The sequence below is a fragment of the Artemia sp. Qi Xiang Cuo genome, chromosome 6, assembly GCF_049724085.1.
Source record: "Artemia sp. Qi Xiang Cuo chromosome 6, ASM4972408v1, whole genome shotgun sequence".
In the NCBI taxonomy this organism is placed as follows: Eukaryota; Metazoa; Arthropoda; class Branchiopoda; order Anostraca; family Artemiidae; genus Artemia; species Artemia sp. Qi Xiang Cuo.
In genome coordinates this window covers 78477431-78497715 of record NC_142799.1, presented here as the reverse complement: position 1 = coordinate 78497715, position 20285 = coordinate 78477431, and the positions used below count along the sequence as shown (strand labels likewise).

At 34.4% G+C, this 20285-nt stretch overlaps 1 protein-coding gene across 2 annotated transcripts; it reads left to right on the top strand.

Moving 5' to 3' along the window:
- Positions 1-238: 238 nt before the first annotated feature.
- Positions 239-19340, top strand: LOC148951627 (troponin C, isoallergen Bla g 6.0101-like). 2 transcript variants are annotated; one of them, XM_089091234.1, is made up of 6 exons: positions 239-353; positions 9273-9309; positions 10911-11054; positions 14561-14680; positions 16193-16324; positions 19130-19340. In XM_089091234.1, the coding sequence occupies exons 1-6, from the start codon at positions 351-353 to the stop codon at positions 19153-19155; spliced, it is 462 nt and encodes a 153-aa protein (XP_088947360.1). In that variant the 5' UTR covers positions 239-350; the 3' UTR covers positions 19156-19340. The 2 variants fall into 2 exon arrangements, with proteins under 2 accessions (XP_088947360.1, XP_088947361.1); XM_089091235.1 differs by lacking the exon at positions 9273-9309 and adding an exon at positions 9778-9814 and having other exon boundaries at positions 247-353.
- Positions 19341-20285: the final 945 nt, after the last annotated feature.

Below are 20285 nucleotides of genomic sequence, written 5' to 3'. Positions count from 1 at the left end.
AAACATTTAATTAATGTGTGTGGTTAAATTGATTATTCATCAAAAAGTACTTTTCAAATTTTTATATCGTCATTGCCAAAAGAGCTAGCAGTCCCTAATCTTGGGAATGGAATGCCTGTTTACCTGTTAGAAACGGCTGGAAAACAAAATCCTAAACACTGGAATACGGAACAGAAGCAAATAATGCTCTCCTCACAAAAGAATTTCCAGGACAAAAATAGGATAGAAGGGGAAAGTACTACATAGAAATCAGCTATATTCTGAAGCCCATTAGGATTACATGTTGATTCTCGAAAAGAAAGTAGTAGTATTTAGGATTTGGCTGTGGAAGCATCCAAAACGCCTCAAGAATGGTGAGTACCAGGACAAATTCCTCACTTTTCAAAATTGCTCTCTATTTTTCGGATAGAGTAAATTTTACATACTCCATTTCTTTGCCAAACCGACTATTTCCTTGTGTTATAATCAAAATCCCAGTAGAAAAACATGAACATTTTGTGTGAAGTACTAAAGATGTTAATATATTTTGGACTTGAGGGGGAGGGGAAAATCCTTTAATTTGGGCCTCCTTCTCTCCTACCACACGCCCATATAGCTCGTCAATTCTTATTTGATTCAAACTTGAAATGAAATCTTAAGGGAAAGTGTGAAAATATCGAGATTTGGGAGGAGGGGTGAACGAACCTGAAAGCCATAGCCTTTTGCACGAATAGAATCAACTAAATTCAGAAAACCATTAGGTTTGAACTTTGACACTCAAAAAGAAGGTAGGAGCATTTATAACTAAATAATTTCTAAGACCACACTGCTTTTCCATTTACAGAATTTAAGAGAGAAAAGACACGTATAATTTAAATAAAATAGTGGAACAAAAAAAATGACAACAAACTTTAAATAATAAAAATCCGAATATTTCGACCCCAAGCGAGCCTTTATAAATGGGAAAAAAGTTAAACTTGAATCAAACTAAACGCAACATATAAAGAAAGAGATAAAATAAAAAAAACGCACACAAAAAAAACTCATACATTAATAACCTCGAAAATACTGCAATCACAGTGATTGAGATGTGAGTTTTATTTATTTGATTTTTTTGTATGTTTTTTTTTCTTCATATGTTACATTTAATTTAATTCAACTTCAACTTTATTTTCCGCGTTGATAAAGGCTCCCGGACGTGGAGTCGAAATATTCGGAGTTTTATTATTTAAAATTTGTTTTAGTTTTTTTCCACTTTTTTATTTAAATTACACTCGTTTTTCTCCCTTAAATTCAGCATTCAGAACGTGATTGTGGAAGCATTGAAATTGCACAAGAAATGCCAAGTGCAGTTTCCTTGCTTTTCTAAATGTGCTCACTATTCTCCTAATAAATAACTGACAAATATGTCCGTATGAAACCCCTTTAAATACAAACATACTATAGGGTTATTCTCCTAATCTTCCAACCCAAAGCTCCCCCATGAGGCCCCAAGATGATCAGCAAAAAATAAAAAAAAAAATTTACTAAATATATATATATATATATATATATATATATATATATATATATATATATATATATATATATATATATATATATATATATATATATATATATATATATATATATATATATATATATATATATATATATATATATATATATATATATATATATATATATTCAAAAAAAGAACATTCGTAAAAATATACGCATAAAGGTTTGCTTTTTATCGCGATTAAAAAAAAAAAAAAAACAGAAATTATTTCGTATGTGAGGGGATTTGCCCCCTCCTCAATAGCTCGCTCTTTACACTAAAGTTTGACATAAGAGCTGTTTAATTAGAACAATAAGCATTTTTAAAAGTTCAAAAAAAAACTTTATCGGAAAGAGCGAGGTATTAAGGAGGGGGAAACCCCCTCATATACGTAATAATTTCTGTTCGCTTTAAGTTTTAACGTTACTCCTTAATTTCAGTTGATTTTGTTTTTATTTAAATTTTATCGTTTTTAAATAATTCTAGAAAATCCGGCTCCCTCTCCATGAAAATTCCCCTCTCCTCCAAAAATTATCTACATGGAAAGGACTTCCCACATACCCCCCCCCCCACCAGAAAAATCCTTCCCGAAAAGTGTCTGTATACTTCCCAACAGCCAATATTATATGTAAACAATGGGCATAGGTCATAGCTTGTAGCCTTTCCCCAAGGGCTTTGGGTTTTAAGACATCCTCAAAGACATGGTTATTAGATCTTTCGACTATGCTGAAAAAAAATGCCTGTCTCGAAATTTTCATCGGACAACATTCGGGAAAAAATAGGCGAGGGAGGAGGGCTAGGAGGGCTAGCTGCCTTCCAATATTTTTGGTCACTTGAAAAGGGCACTAGAACTTTTGATTTCCGATCAAATGAGCCCTCTCCCGATCTTCTAGAGCCCTGGCTCGATATGATAACCCCTGGGAAAAACAAGCATACAAAAAAAACACAAATAAACACGTATCCATGATCTTTAGTCTAGCAAAAACTGCAAAATTCTACACTTTTTTTGTATATATGAGCTTGACACTTCTACAGTGGGGTTCTCTGATACGCTGAGTCTAACGATGTGATTTTCAATAAGATTCCTTGGCTTTTAGAGGATGTTTTCCCCCTTTTCAAAAATCAGGCAAATTTTCGCAGGCTCGTAACTTTTGATGGGAAGCACTAAACTTGATGAATCTTAAATATTCGGAATAAGCATAGGAAGCCAATTCTTTTGATGTATCTATTGATATCAAAATTCCGCTTGTTAGTTACGGTTACTATTGAGCCGCATCGCTGCTTACTTACAGTTCGTTACCACGAACTGTTTGATATACAGTCCAGACAAAATAAACTGTTATTATTCTGAACGTATATGCAGCATTGCTAAGGTTTGTATTTTATTGCGTAGCTCCACTCTACCAATGAAGGGAAGCGGAGGTTATTTGATCTTTTATGGAGGAGAAAGGCAGTACTTATATTTCTTTTTTTTTAATTGGGCAAAGATTGCTTAAAATCGGCAGATTTCTGGTCGGCTAGAAGAAAATATTGGCAGAAAAATCAACATATGTAGTTTTGGATGTCTTGGACATTCAAATAGGGCGTGTTTTTCATCGCCTTTAATAATGGGTATATATGTGATATAAGTGGAATAATTGTAGTCTATTTTTAAAATAAATTGAAATAAATTGAATTTGGCGCATTAAATTTTGCTTTGAGTTGAAATTTCGTAAATAATTGAATTTTTCACATTCGCAGTCCTACTGAAAAAGGTGCGTAAGATCTGTCAACGAATGCAAGAAAATCTATTAAGCCTCAACTCCCAACATAACCACGGTGGTTATATATTTTCCATTTTTTTTCTAGCCTGCACATTTAGAAACAAAATTTATTTGATTGGAACGTTATTATTTGCATTGCCAGTAGTCCCTCGTGCATCTCTGACTAGCTGATGCAGCCTACATGCCCCATCATTGCATGATAGAAAATAAAACTAAATAATTCCCCACGTGCTCCCTGTTCAGCATAAACTGAGCACGACGCGTACTTCTATGGAAAAAAACTTAAAATAAGGTTTATTTCTTGACACACAGCAGAGTGGTATTCAATCAACTATTCATTGAATGTATTGAAGTAGAAAACCAAACCAAATTAGAGGAAAACGAGAAATGAAATGCACTGAAGTAGAAAAACAAACACAAAGTAAAAAAAACGTTGCATGCAACTACCAAATATCTATTGCACTTAGAAAAGCTTTCAGTTTAGCCCTGGTTAAACTTTGGTGTAAAGAATATACAGGAGCGGGTCAAGAGATGACTGCCCCACATATACACAGAACAATTACTGCTCATCTTAATTTACTTTGATGCTCTTTATTTAATTTAAAAAACTAATTTTGTTTTGTTTATTATTGTCTAAAACTTGTCATTTGAGTTATATGAGCCTAATAATTTTTTTGTTCGCAAAAAAAGAAAAACAAGTTTACTGGAATTCACTAGCCAAACATTTCTTGGAATCGACAATATCGATGCATCAATATTTATCGGTAGATTTTGAGATCTGTTTTCCGATTGCGACATTATAAAATATCGTTATGTCTCGTGATAAATCAATACGTATGGAAGGACTGAGCAGGGAGGGGGAAGGTGTCTCAAAAGTGAATTTTTAGCCCCGATTTTTTTTGCATTTTCTTGAAAGGTCCTTCAGATCAATATGGAGGAGGTATTTGTAATATAACCCCAATTAATTTGCAATTAATGACTAAGCGTGTCATAGGGATACCGAGGGATGACGTGTGGCTTCATTAATTAAACTTTTCTTGGAATCAACAATGATCAGTGCATCAATATATATCAGTAGATCTTGAGATTTTATTTTCGATCGTGGCATTTCCAAGAAATCGTGAGGTTTTACCATAAATCGATAGGTATGGAAGGACTGATGGGGGAAGAGATGCCTAAAAAGTGAATTTATAGTCCTGAATTTGACAGATTTTCTTGACACGTTCTTCAGATCAATATGGATGTGGGATTTAACAACTAACATCAATTCATATGTAAAAAAATATTTTGTTTAAGCGTGCAATAGGGATGTTGAGGGTCTATCGGTTTTTGCTCTATTTTTTCTTCCACATTTTTTATTCGTTTTTTTTTCCTTCAATGTTTTTATCAATCATTTTTTTACGATACCCCTTCTTAGTTGAAATATCTGAATTGAAAATTAATCGGTTTGGTTTGGCAAAGCGAGTTAAAAACCATCGGCCAACAAAATAATTGCCCTTTTTTAGTTTCAATAGAGGTAAAAAATATTCATTAGACTTTAATAGACGTTCAATTGACGTAGAAAATAAATGAACAGTTCCAAATCGCTGCTTTGTGGTAAATTCTATGGTAGCCCAGCAGATTGATATCTGCTTGGCAATAGGGGAGGGGGCTAGGGTTCAATCCTAGCTGCTGCAAGGCTGGGCAACAGGCTTGTTACCTGTCCTGTAAAAAAGACACAGCGACTCAAATGTTGAGAATTGCCGACGCCCCATGTGCCATCAGTGGCTTTAAAAGATCTTTATCCTAGTTATGAAAAGAAGATTATTCCATTTTGTTATTCCCCATGTGAATATATAAAAATACTAAATAATTTCTGAATAATATCCTATATGGTACTTGTATGATATAGCCCCGACCACTCAAGTTGTTCATCCATTGACGAATTGGCGAACCGATTTTTTTCGTTAGTCTCGTTCAGCTTAGCGTGAGGCATGACAAAGAGAAGTGGCAAAATAGATGGGAGATGTATAATTTGGGCTATATATTTGCAAATTAGGGGGTGGGGGTAAAGTATTTGGAAAGTGTGAAATTGGAAAACTATTCTTACTTCATAATATGCAGAAAAATTGTACCTAACACATTAGGCATGCAGACCTGCAATACTTTACCCCCACCCCCACCCCGAATGTGAAAATATATAGCCCAAATTTGTTTCTAAAGTATTATATTTTTATTATACTTAGGTGTACTTCATTAGGATTGACCGTCAGAAAAACTGGTTCTACTTAGGTGAACAATATTAGGTCGGAGCTATATCATACAAATACCTTCTATATAATTTATTCCACAATAATTTTAAACGTTTCTTCGCTAGGTTAATTTCGAAGAAGAATGCAATAACGTTAGACAGAGAATCAAAAACGTTTCACGTGCGTTGCATTACGAAAAAGGCGTTTCAGAATCTTATTTTATTTAAACTTGAAACATTACTATTGGTGTTTTCAAATTTCACATGATATTCTTTGATTTGCTGTTTTGACATTTACACTTTAGAAATTTATTTTTCTTCCTTTATTTTACTTCTGATATAAGAATTTAAATCGTTTTTAACTTAAAGTACAAAGGACAGTGAAATGGAATCTGATTTTTTAAACTGGTTATTTGGAAATTCAAACAACTTGTATATCTTTAAAATTTTGAAAAAATTCAGAAATAAATTTTTAATGAAGACATCTCCATGCTCATTTATATACTCTTTGGTAGTAGTAAGGGCCAAATTAAAAAAAAAAGAAACGTGGGTAAAAAATATAGCATCCTTTTCAAAAAAAAGAAAGGTGGGTGAAAAAACAAGCAAAAAATAAGCTAAAAACATACTGCAGCAAATTATTTTAAGAAGCTATTACTTGAAACAATTTCTTAGACCACACTGCCTTTTCATTTTCAAATTTAAACAAATGAAAATTACATCAGTATTTATTACGGGTGTAAAATATTACACCCGTTTTTTTTTCCATTTGCTTAATTTTGACAGCCGTATCTTTCTTTTGATGGTTTAGTTGTCTTTGGAAATGAATTAAATAAAAAAAAACAAGTTTTTTTAACTGAAAGTAAGGAGTGACATTAAAACTTAAAACGAACAGAAGTTATTCGGTATATGAAAGGAGCTGTCCCCTCCTCAACGCCTCGCTCTTTACGCTAAAGTTTTTTATTGTTTAAAAAAATAGAGTTGTGAGAATTTCAAACTTTAGCGTAAAGAGCAAGGCGTTGAGGAGGGGACAGCCCCTTTCATATACGGAATAATTTATGTTCGTTTTAAGTTTTAATATCGCTCCTTACTTTCAGTTAAAAAACTTGTTTTTTTATTTAATTTTTGAACATTTTTGAATTAATGCAGGTTTTGATCTTGGCTCACAGTACATGAATAATTAAAACAAAATTTTCATATTAATTTACTTTTATCTGCTTAAATGGCTTTCTCGAAACTTGTTTCATTTTATTTACGAACGTTTTTATTAGTAATAAATATACGTAACTTACGAATTAACTTACGTAACGAACTTCTATATTAATATATTTTTAATATGTATATGAGGGGTTTTGCCTCCCATTTAATACTTTACTCTTTAAGCGAACGTTAGAATTTTGCTACAATTATTTAAAACTGATCACTTACTTACAGACGCTGTCCATTCGAATAGATATATCTCGTGGAAGTTTTAAAAAATCTTTGGCTTAAAGAGTGAAGTATTGACTAGGGGGTAAACCCAATCATATATGCAATATTTTATGTTCGTTTAAAGTTTTGATGTTGCTGCTGTTGCAGTTGAAAAACTTGTTTTTTTATATTTAATTTCTGATCTTTTTTTAAATAATGCTGGGAAGTCCGGCATCCCCTTCATAGCAATGTCCCTTCCCCCATGAAAACTTCCTTCATGGAAAGATCCTCCCACATAACCCCCGACCCCAGGCACGTACGCAGGACTTTGTTTCGGGGGGGGGGCAATTTGTTTCGGGGGGGCCAAAGCCTTCAAACCCATTATTCTGTGAGAAAAATCAGAAAATTATGGGAAAATGGAAAAAATCGTGAGATTTCGGGGGGCCCAGGCCCGGAGGCCCCCCTCCCTGCGTACGTCCCTGCCCGACTCCCCTCCCCTCACTACCAGGAAAAATCTCCCCTGAAAACGTCTGTACTGTATACTTCCCAATAACCAATACTATACCCTCCATTTTTTTTGGTCACTTAAAAAGGGCACTAGAACTTTTAACTTCCATTCCAATGATTCCTCCCACGATACTCTAGGACCACTGGGTCAATACAATTACCCCTGGGAAAAAAAAAAAAAATAAACACGCATCCATGATCTTTCTTCTGGCAAAAAATGCAAAATTCCACATTTTTGTAGATAGGAGCTTGAAACCTCTATAGTAGGGCTCTCTGATACGTTGATGAAACTTATATATTTGAAATCAGCATTAAAATCCGATGCTTTTGATGTATCTATTTGTATCAAAATACCGTTTTCTAGAGTTTCGGTTACCATTGAGCCGGGTCCCAATAACCAATACTATATATGTTAACATTGGGTAAAGTTCATAACTTTCAGCCCTCCTCCTGGGGGCTTCGAGGGATTAAGTCATCCTAAAAGACATAGTTATAATATTTTCGACCATGCTGAACAAAATGGCTATCTCAAAATTTTGATCGGGTGACTTTGGGAAACAAATGAGCGTGGGAGGGGCCTAGTTGCCCTCCATTTTTTTGGTCACTTAAAAAGGGCAATATAACATTTAATTTCCATTCCAATGAGCCCTCCCACGATATTCTAGGACCACTGGGTCGATACGATCACCCCTGGGAAAAAGAAAAAAAAAACAAAAAAACAAAAAAAACAAATAAACACGCATCTGTGATCTATCTTCTGGCAAAAAATAGAAAATTCCACATTTCTGTAGATCGGAGCTTGAAACCCCTACAGTAGGGTTCTCTGATACGCTGAATATGATGGTGTGAATTTCATTAAGGTTCTATATTTTTTAGGGGGTCTTTCCTCCTTTTTTTGAAAATCAGCAAAATTTTCTCAGGCGCGTAACTTTTGATAGGTAAAATTGAAATTGATGAAACTTATATATTTGAAATCAGAAACAAAATCTGATTCTTTTTATGTATGTATTGGTATCAAAATTCCGTTTTTTAGAGTTTCGGTTACCATTGAGCCGTGTCGCTCCTTACTTACAGTTCGTTACCACGAACTGTTTGAAAATTCATTTCCAAGTGGAATTTTTACGGACGAGAAACGTTGTCAAACTAAACTAGTTAGTTTCGTGTATTTATTTCCATGGTTCAATACAGCTAACCTCACAAAAATTTACTCAAAAATTTCCCAATTTGGAAACAACCAAAAGATTTTTTTTAAATAATGGTTTTCAGGTTTGAATAGACCTAAGACAGGTCCAAGGAGGATAAAAATGCCTTTATTTTGGATTCTTTGGCACTTTAAGCATAAGAAAATGATGCCATGCTCAAAATCAGATCTAGACTTATTTGATTAATACTTGTAAACTTAAATCAATTTTTCATTTATTCAGATCAAACTTTCACTTTTTATATACTGATTTAGCTAATATACACTGAAAAAGTATTTGAAATAGGTAATTCAGCCTTTTCCACGAATTTAAATATTTTCCTGCTACTTCGTTTTCCAGTATTCCTGTCTATGGCTATATCTGGCCCAATAGGGGGCAGGGAGTGGGACTGAGATACAATTTCAATGACAGGGATTATTATATGCCGAGAACATCGAATGAGGATTTGAATGATACATTTCCTTTTTTTCCTATCTGATTTCTGTCTTATAAATAACCTCAAACATTTTAAATGACATTTTTATCTTATGCTTAGCTTTTCCATAATTTCTCTGTAGTACCCCTATTATCTTCTGTTTTGAACAAAAGCTATTACGAATTTAAGAAACAGTCCTTCTCCTAGATTCACACTGCTTCTTTTTTAGCTGGAAGACCAAGAATTAACAAAGGAACAAACTGCTAGTGAGTGCTAATCGTTGCCTGCTCCGCTGTTATCAAAAACGCTTGGCGTTTTTTTCGGTTTTCTTTATATGTTTTTTTCTACTCTTTTTTGGTTTTGTGGTGTTTTTATATGAATATTTGATGCGTTCTATTGACTTTCATAAGCAGCTTCAGGCAATTTGAGCCACTAAAAAAGCCTGGTCGTCTGTTTTTGTTATCTGTTTTTTTCTTTTTTGGTTTTCTATTCATTTATTTTTGGTTTGGGTCTAACTGTTTTAGCATGATTTGATCCGTTCTACAAGCTTTAAATATGGATGAACCTAATATGAGCTACCAAAAAAGGCCTGAAAAGGCCAAAAAAGGCCTAGTGGTCCTTTTTAGTATGTTATGTTTTTGGCTTTTTTTGGTTACAGTTCCACTTATTTTTTATTTTTTATTTGAGATGTGATCTTTCTGTGTTAATTTGACGTGTTGTATTTATTCTTATAGGCGGACGAAGGTGATCTAAATAAGGAGCAGCTTGCTAGTAAGTTTTTAATTTCAGTTAGTTTCAAATAATTTCAGTTGTGTCAGTTGGTAAAATAATTGATCTTTGTTATAAAATTTTCTAGCTTTTGCAATAGTAAGGCAGGGGCGCAGCTAAGGGGGGGGGGGGCACAATCCTTATATCCCACCCCCAAACTCAAAATTATAACTGTGCCCCTGTAGTCAGGTCATAGTGATACTCATAAAGTGTCATGTGGAGCACTATCCTTAAAAGAGGGGAAATGGACTCGCTTAATTTACCTTTTGACAGGCTAAGTTTTGCAGTGGCTAGGCCGTGAAGAATGATAAAGAATCAGAACTAGATAGTTACAGACCATTTTCTCTAGTTTATTTATTTAGTTTAGATTTAAGGGTGTATTTGTTTTTTAATTAATACTGAAGTGAACTTTCAGGTTAGTCATGGCCCACAAATCATAGACTTACGAAGGGGGAGATGCTTCGGCTCCCTCCCAAAATCTTATATTTTCTTTATTTTTTCTGGCACTAATTATTCAAATTATTAAATACTTAGTATTTTTTAATATTTGCCACCTTGATTTTTTTATTTTTCCCACTTCCCCTCGAGCAAAAGAAAAATCTGCGTAGGTGGTAGCCACGGAGGCTTTTAGCATTAAGAATTATAATAACATTCTAAAATTCCAAGAATGGGGAGCCATAATTTATCATTCAAGGAATTAGTTGAGCACTGCTTAACTCAATGGTCTTACTGGCGCTTAAAGAGTATCATGTTTAAAGGTAGCATACTACCCTTAGTTCCTGCAGATATTTTACAATATTTTGCAATTCGTAGAAGTTCGTATGCATTGGTGCTCGTATACATTCGGGAATTTTTTTCATTTGAAGCAAGTTTAATCGATAATTGTTTTTTAACCCTTTTCATGTCGAACTAACCCAAGTTTAATGTTTTTTTTTCTTCTGTTATTTACTTCCTAACTGATTTAACTACGTGAAAATGTTAACTTGACTATAAAACTAATCTAGATATTATTTTAATTAGGCTATTTTTATAATTTAAAAATATAATTTTATTTTATTTTATTATAATTTAATAAATTATAATTATAATTTAATTACAGTGCTCAGAAAAGCTTTTGATGCTTTCGATAGGGAAAAAAAAGGTTCCATCAACACAGGCATGGTCGGGACGATTCTACAGTTGCTTGGAGTGCATGTCACAGACAATATGTTGAGAGATATCATTCAAGAGGTCGATGAAGACGGTGAGTGATTTTATTCTGATGTTTTTAGTTCAGCCTATAATGATAAGTTTAACAAAAATTCTCCTATTCAGTAAATAATTAGCATTTTTGCTCATTTTTTGCTTAATGAAGTTCTTTACTTTTCTTTGAAAAACTTATTTTGTGGAAAGTTTTTTTAATTAATGGTACTAAATGGCAAATTTCCTTCATTAAAACGAATATTTGTCAAATTGTTGCAACTATTATGAGTTTTTGGTTGCTTATGATGTTTGTAATTAAAAAAATAAAAGTAGTAATAATACAAGCTAAGTGGGTGCTACCTCCCACAATGCAAAACTTTGGGCTTTAGCCCTCCCCTTCTAAATAACTGAAAATATCCCTGGCAGCAAGCAATAATATGTCTCAAACTAAAATAAAAAAGATCTTATCAGCATACTGCCCCTACCAATACAAAAATGCATATCTGTAAAATCCAATGGGATAAAAAAAAACGTGTATAGTACATTTTAGACAATCAGGAATTATGGGTGTTTACCTGTTCTTTTATCCAAAGCTTTTTCTAAAATGTGGCCAACTAAAAAAAAGAAAAAAAAGTGGCGGTGTTGTAAATCATTCAAACACTGTTCTAATGTGCAAAATGAGCCTAATTTCAAAACACCCTTTTATAGAAGTGTGACCAATATATCGTTTTTCAAAAAATATTAGACGGACTAAGAGTAAAGAGGTGCCCAGAACAACTGTCTTCTTTTTTTTCTCTGAAGAGAATTATTTTGTAAGGCAAGGAGTAGCCTTAAGGTACATGCTCCCTATCAATAAATTCATTAATCTCAGATTTATCCATTCTTCGAGCCAGAATTATGATATCACTTAGACTTTTTCTTGGAAAAAACAACTAGATTTGCTTAAAAATAAGAAAATTGTCCTTTTTCAACAGTTTTTAAGTAATATTCAAAATATTTTTAATCTAAGAACCATGTTCACCAAGTTTCAAAAATGTAGTTCGGTGTGTGGATAAAACTGAACCTCAGCTATGAATTGATACCAAAATTAACGTCTTTCGCTGATATATAAACCGTAGGAGAGCGAAATACAGACTCATCACTTAAGGTATATTATAGGTAAGGTATTATCACTTAAGGTATAAGGTATATTATCCCCTAAGGTATACTAGAGTAAACCAAAATGCTTAACATTAGATTTATTTTCTTCTGAAAACACGTTAAATGAAAAAAATTCCCCTATTGCTCATGGAAACGTCTATATAAATTATAAAATACAAATATCTAAAATCTCAACCTCCTTAAAGCACAAGTGTGTGTTTTTTTTAGATCTTTTTAAATAAATTATCAAGAATCATAAAATAATTTATCTTTTCACTCAGACAGTCAAACTTTAGTCAATTTGTATTTAAATTGTTTTCTCTTTACCTACTGATTTAACACTTAAACCATAATCTAGAAATGTACACAATCATAAAAAAAAATTGTGGTTCACAACAAGTATGTACACAGGCATGGGGAACAGAGGGTATTTTGGTTTGTGCTCCCCTCCCTGTGCAAAATCTCAAAATGATTACAATTTTGCTTATAATAACTTACACTATTCATATTAATTCCCTATTTTGAAATTATATTTCCCCTGAAACAAAATGTTGTTAGTGCTAAATATAGAAAAACTATACAGCAAGACTATTCCAATAATAACAAAATGATAATTCATTTTAGACGCACTATACAACAACACAAGTCGAGTAATACAACAAAAGCAAGAATAGCATAATAAAATTGCACTTACTAATAGAGCAGACATATTAAATTGTGGAAAGGGCCTAGGGAAAAAATGCATTTTCTTTCAGCTTGGTACTTGGTTTCTTTCAGCTACCAGAAAAAAAGATAAAATTTTTGTCTATCTTTTTTCTTTAACTTTTTTTTTCAGATAAAAGAAAATCTAGACCATGTTTAGTAGGTTATTTTTCTTGACATAGAAAATTCCCAGTTAGATTTTCTTAGCATAGAAAATTCCCAGTTAGATTTTGGAAACCCCGCAAATCCCGTGCCTGAATTGTCAAAATCGTGATAATATTGAATTTTCAGACTGGATCTAAAACACAGTCATGTTCAAAACAGTGGCTGTCCTGTCTTGTCACCTAATCAGAACACAGTCAAAGGACTTGTTAGCGACATGTCCGAGCAACATGCACTACCCAAATTTTCCAAATTCAAGAAGAGTTTTGAAGGTTTAAGGCATACCTGGGCCAATTTTAGATTTTATTAATTCTTGTTAATTTTTTGGTCTGTAAAGCTTGAAAACTAGGTGATGGATTTCTTCTTTCTATTCATCGGAAGCAGCTTTCATGGGGAATTTGAAAAATTGGACCTAAGAATACATGTTGTGAGGCTTCAAGTCATTTTTGCTAGAGCGTTTAATGATGTTTCCCATATTTTCCTTATGAATCAAGAAGAGTGTCCAATATTTTTTTTGTGCTTATCTTATCTTTTTGTGCTAATTGTTTTGCAATTTTTTTGCGAAATTTTTTGCAATTTTTTTTTGTGCTTATCCGATCTTAGATATTGACTTGTAACAGAATACAGTTACCCCCACATTTAGAGGGGACTAGAAAAAACGGTTCCTGTGTTAAAAATTTTATTGAAAGTTTTACAGCACCATGGACCAGTTGAGGATGTAGCACCAGCTTGACGGTATTACCAGCTGCGTTGCCAACACGGTACAATTGTACCGTTTTTGGTACAATTTAGAGGTCCTGGTACAGTGCAGTACATTTGGAAATTTTTTGGTACAATCAGATTTCGCGCTAGATTTAGGTTTTATTTGCTCTTTTTGACTCAAATATCTGTCCCAAGTTTTTCTTTATTGAAAAGTTTCTTATAGTTATGGCAAATCTTTAACCTGCTGTTCCGATGATACAAATTACTTTCTTGCGGTACAATTTTAATCGGGAAACTGGTACAGTTTATTTCAAAGCGTTGGCAACACTGATTACCAGCTATATGAGCACCAAAGTATAATCACCTACGGAACAAGTACTGACAAAACTCTCCAAAAGTGACCCCGCGAACCTCAACGCCGCTAGATGCAAAAGGCTGTACTTGTTAATTGCTCCAAGCCAAAGTACTTTGCCCATGCCAATAATTATGCTACAGCGTGATTCAGGCGACGACTGACGTACTTGTTCCGTAGGTGATTATACTTTGGTTGCCAGGTTCGCATAGGTATACAAAGGGTCACTTTTTTTTGTGTGGAGAGGATAGGTTCTTTCAGTACTTGTTCCGTAGGTGATTATACTTTGATGAGCACATAGCTAAAACAGTCAAGAATTCACCACAGGTGACATTGGTTCCTAAAGTAAACAGAATCGATAGAGTTGGTTGTATCATTCAGAGTTGCGATTTTTTTAACTCAAAGCTTTTATAATGATATTAAAATCTCTTTTTGATGACTAATTCTGTTAATTAAACAATAGTTAAGATTAATTTATAAGCAATTAATTCTTTTTAATTGCTTTTCAGGTTCCGGTGAGCTGGAATTCGACGAGTTTGTCCAACTTTCTGCCAAATTCTTAATCGAAGAAGATGAAGTAGAAACCCAAAAAGAACTCAAAGAAGCTTTCAGGCTTTATGATAAAGAAGGTAAATATCAGATGGATAGTGAGAAGCAACAAACATCCAAACCATAGAGGCGCAATAGGATATAACGCCAGTTCCATCCATTGCAATCTCAAGACTTTTTGCAATTTTTTCAATTATTTCTTATATTTTAATCTAATTAGTAGTTTTTTTTCAAACTATCCCAACCCCTCTCCCAAAACGTCCCTTCAGATCAAAGTAGAATCTACCTACGTGTCTGAAGCCATTGAAATATTCAAATCGTAATTAAACGTATCAGTTATAAAAAAAACTAAAAGGTGTATAGGAAACCCAGTGCTCACAGGGTCAATGTCACACCTTGTCCTTAGCCCCCACAGAAGATCAAAATCACACGAAAAGTATAAATCTTAAAGTGTGACAACTTGATTCTTTAAATAAAAAATCAAGAATAAGTAAAAGGTGAAGACTAAAACATATTAGATTGGATCTCTTATCTGAGTTAATTTCTCCTCATTCGAATTTTTTATATCATTCCAGACTTATTTTTAAAATCATTGCTTCGATGTGAGCACAAGATTTTTTCTTTTACAGGGTAATACCGCTTCTGCGGGGGGGGGGGGGGGTTCAAGAGAACGTTTATCAATGCATACAAAAATGCACAAACTCTTGAGTAAAAATTAAAGAATAATTGTAAAAATTATACGACTCAAGGTGTTTTGGAACCTAAGCTTTTTTTTCCGTTGTGCTACAATGACAAGTTTAATAACTCTCTCTCTCTCTCTCTCTCTCTCTCTCTCTCTCTCTCTCTCTCTCTCTCTCTCTCTCTCTCTCTCTCTCTCTCTCTCTCTATCTCGTCGCTCAAACGGTCTCCCAAATAAAGAGTTTAACTTTGTCAATCAATGTGACCAACTTGGACGGACTGAAAAAAAAAAAAATCCTTTTTCGGGCTTAGCACCTTTGGTTAAATCAACAGTTATAACACAAATAAATAGTTATAACCATTCCTAACCAAATGAGTTAAATTACAAACTGCTTTCGGGCTAAATTAATCTTCAGCTTAAAAGGAGGAATATGAAGTCTCAAGATTTGTGCGGCTGGGGTAGAAGGATTTCAAGATATGTTATGAGCACAAACATTTTTCTTTTAGTGGGGACACCAATTCGGTGGAGGAGAAGGGTTTTTTCAGAAGATCATTCGCCAAAGCATGCAAATAATGCAGAAACACTTGGGAACAAACTCAAGAAAAATTGCAAAAATGACAAGATTTCGGGCGACTTGGCCGCCAAGTCTATCTCGTCGTTCAAGCGGTCTCCTAGACATATAGTTTATATTTGTTAATCAGTAGAACAAAATGGGATGGACTAAAAAATCCCTTTTTGAGCTTAGGACCTTTGAAAAAATCAACAATGGCGTCAAAATTACAAACTGCTTCCAAATGACTAAATTAACCTTCAGCTTAAAAGGAGAAAGACGAAGCCTCAGCTTTTGCGTGGCCAGGGTAGGAGAATTTCAATATCTTTTTTATAATTGGTTCAATAAATTTCTTATTATTAGGTAACGGTTACATTACCACACAGACGCTTCGTGACATTCTCAGAGAGCTGGACGACAAACTTACAGAAGACGAGCTTGATGAAATCATTGAAGAAATTGACGAAGATGGATCTGGAACAATTGATTTTGATGGTAAGTTGATGTTTCATAAAATCATCACTAAATATAAAAAAGTTTAAATGTTTCTTCCAGTGAGAAAGGGGGAAGGAGAGGCTAATTGTTTTAAATTCTAATTAAATTTTACTAACAGTATGTTTCCATTTATTCTCGGGTAATCCTTCTAAGCTTCTCAGAATTAGAACTAGGAATGGAATCAGAATTAGAACTTCATGAAACTGTACTGACTATCCTTAAAATTAAACAAGAACCTATTACAATTTTTCATAATTTGAAGTTTAGTTAAGTCTAATCAAGTAGTTCACGGAAATAGAAGGTAAAGAAACGACGACTCCAGCTAAAGTAACTGAAGCTTAAAAAAATAGAAAATTCGAAAATAAAATTTATATTAAAACAATCTAGTTTATAAACATTACATGTATGTAACATTTATTTAGTTCAAATACACCTATCAAAAGCTGCTAGCGTTAACTCCCTTTTAGAAAAAGGTAAAAAATCCGGATTGGACTTTACAGTCCTTATCAGCCGTGCTGATTTCCGTTTCCTGGCCCTTCAGCCTGGAAGTACAATTAGGGGCTGGGGGCTAGACATCCTGTGCTTTCGCAGACACTTCCTGTTTACCTTCCCCAGGTTTCTCCAGGTACCCATTTAGAGCTGGGTCGACTTTGGTTGAGAGTCACACCACTGAAACGATCCAAACCAAATCATCAGCAACACCAGGACTCGAACCTCTGTCCTCATGGACACAGGATTTCAAGTATAGCGTGCTAACCACTCGGCTAGGACGAGTGGTCAGAATGTCCTAGAATTCCAAGGCGTGCCTCTTATTACAGGCAATCTAACGGTCTTATGTAAATTTTAAATTCTTGGTCAACATGCCTGAGACTCTAGGCAGGCATTCCTTTCCAAAAACTAACAAACAAGTATGTGTCGAATAAGAGAATAAGTCGAATAAGTCATGCATTCTCCTCCCATTTACCCGTGCCCCAGCCATTTAAACATTTGCCTCTCAATTACTTGGACTATCTGTCTACAATTAGCCATGTCTTGATGCAACCTATGCAACCTACTGCAAAATACTTGATAAATTCAATTCAAAATCAACGGACTCGGTCGAGGCCTCGGGGTGCAATCCAAAGGGTGAATCCAAGAGAGGTATTATCTTGACGAAAAGTAACAGACCAAACCCAGCATTCCTCATAATTCCGTCATAAAATTTTCAGTCATCTACCTCATTAAATAAGAAAAGGTGATTTTCCATATGGAAGTAAAGAGCGACATTAGAAATTAAAACGAGCAAAACTATTATACGAATGAGTGGATCTGTTGTCCATTGCACATTAAGCTAAAATTTGCCAAGTACTTTCTTGAGAGTATTCCAGAGTGTAAAATATAGCCAGTTAGAAATTTAGGTAATATTTGAGAGTTTCGGCTCTTTTCAAGGAAATGCATTAGTTTTCCAAACATCATGGTCACTTTTCTGACAATGCATACCACCCTCAACCCCCCACCTTCCTGATGGTCGCATATATGGCCTCAGGATATACATCAAACTAAAAGAAAACAATGAAATTCTTACTTTATAAATATAGCATATTTATATTGCCCGGCGTCATATATTGCCATATACGACCAGCCACCTCCTTCCTCTGCCAAATGATGCCCCAGCACGGGTTTTATTTGACTTCGACCCCTCCCTACACGGATGAAAAAGTCCCAGAGGACATCCCCCACAAGGTGGAAAGACAAAGTCAACGAACTGCTCACCTAAGCCCACATCTCAGTGGAAGAAGTTGTGAGCCTGGCAAGCGATAGGTCAACCTGAAGGCACCTGGTCTCATCGTTCTCTACGCCATCCTAGCAAGACCCGTAAGTCAATATTTATATTAATCCTTACATTGTTTCCTTCCATTATTGTTCACATTTCGAACTCCTTTAAAATACTAGTTTCCGTTCAATATTCAACATAATTACTCAGGTTAAACTGGATATCAACGAGTCTACGCAGCAGATACCCGTTATACAACAAAGATAATTTCTTAAACCACATTGGCCTGACATAACATAAACATAACATTTATTGTTGTTGGGTATTTGGTTTTAATTTTTTTAATTTTTTGGCTCTTATTGATTTTTATTCATCTTTTAATTTATTGGGGTTTTTTTTCACAGTCACATTGACTTTCCGCGTTTCATTTGTTGGTTTGTTCTTCGGCACTTGCATTGATTATATTTTTTCGTTTCGCGCTGAAGAAGAGAGTCGTTGTCCCTTCGAAATATTCGCTTTGCTAGTGTTTTTTTCAGTATTTTCATTTGGCATTTAAAAACCCCATTTTTGCTCGTTTTTCTTTCTTTACGTTATACAACAGATAAAAAACATGCCAATGACGACAAAGAAATACATTATAAGGGCTATATATGGGACCATCAAGGGGGGGGGTATGCATTGTGAGGATAACAACTATTGTGTTGAAAAGGAGCATAAAATAAAGAATCTAACGGTAATGGTTATATTTTATTAAGATGTTTCCTTCAGAAGAGCCATAACCCTCCACTGTAACCAAAAAGCTTTTCTTTACCAATCACCTTTCAAAATATGAAAATTCCAACAAATTGATATTAAAATGAAAATGCCACGCTTTAAAGCTAATCAACTATATGAGCTCTATCGTTCTTGAGGCACTGTCATAAAAAAAGTGGAACTTCTTATCGTAAATGTTGTATAGTATTTTAGTAGTAGCTTAGTATTTAGTAGAAGCAGGATTTTAGTAGAAGTGGAATAGATTAAAAAAGTCCTAATTCATATTTTTCTTCTTACAGAATTTATGGAGATGATGACTGGCTAATAGAAGAATCTCTCATGTAAAACACAAGTGTACTACCTTACTACCCTCTGATCACTGAGCCACTTTGTCCTCATTGTCTTCCATGATTCCTATTTATTCTTTTTTAGTGTAGTGAATTTTGTAAATCAAATACGACTGTTTCGTTTTTTCCCGAGTTTTTCTTCAATAAAATAAAAGAAAATCTGCTAATTATGTTTATGGAGAGTAAGCAAAGTTGGGATCAACCCGAACTCCAAGGAGTCAACATGGCTTCGATTGCGTCAATTGGGAGGGGGCATTTGCCCCATAGATTTTTTGTCCTCCCCTCAGATGTTGAAAATACCATTGTGGCCCATAGGGCACCGAAGCAACATTTCAGTTGCATGATCTGTTTTTACAGGAACAGGTAGCAAATCTGTCACCTAACCTTGTAGCAATTGGAATCAAACCCCAGGCCCCGCATTGCAAAGTAGAGCCTTGATTCACTGTGCTACCACAGGGTTAAGAATAGGCAACTTAAAACATTAAGGCGAAAAGGTTAAGCATACATTTCTTGGTATTTTATATAAATTTGCAAACGTACTGTTCAACATACAGCGATGTTGCAGAAAGGACAATGCCTTTCGTTATGCTAGACACGATCAAAATAAAAAAAAAGCTCAATAGTATTACCATACAACTTTATTTTTGGTTTTAATTTATTTATTTTTCATTTGTTTAATTTTTTTTTGTTAGTTTGATTGATATTTGTTTGAAAAGATGTAATACTTATTTATTTTTAGTCTAATAAACAACTTTATTAGCTCCCAATGATCGCCGAATATACCAAGAAAGGGCAGAAGAAACGCTACTCAGAGAAGATGTTACGAAACTCCTAAAATAAGAACTACTACTATGACTAGTAACTCACTGCAACATTAAGCCACCTGAGGGCAACAGAGCCACACACTTTCCTCCTGCATCCCAATCTATTCCAAACCTCCCTCTATATACCTTCCCAAGAAGTTCCAATTTACCTTAAATCCTTCCTTGCGACATCCTCCTACCTCATTTGGGGACGAGCTGCTTTTCATTTGGCCCTAGATGGCCACAGAGGACGATCTTTGGCCATCAGGCATCCTTCATCCGCAGAACGTGTCCTAGCCATCTTA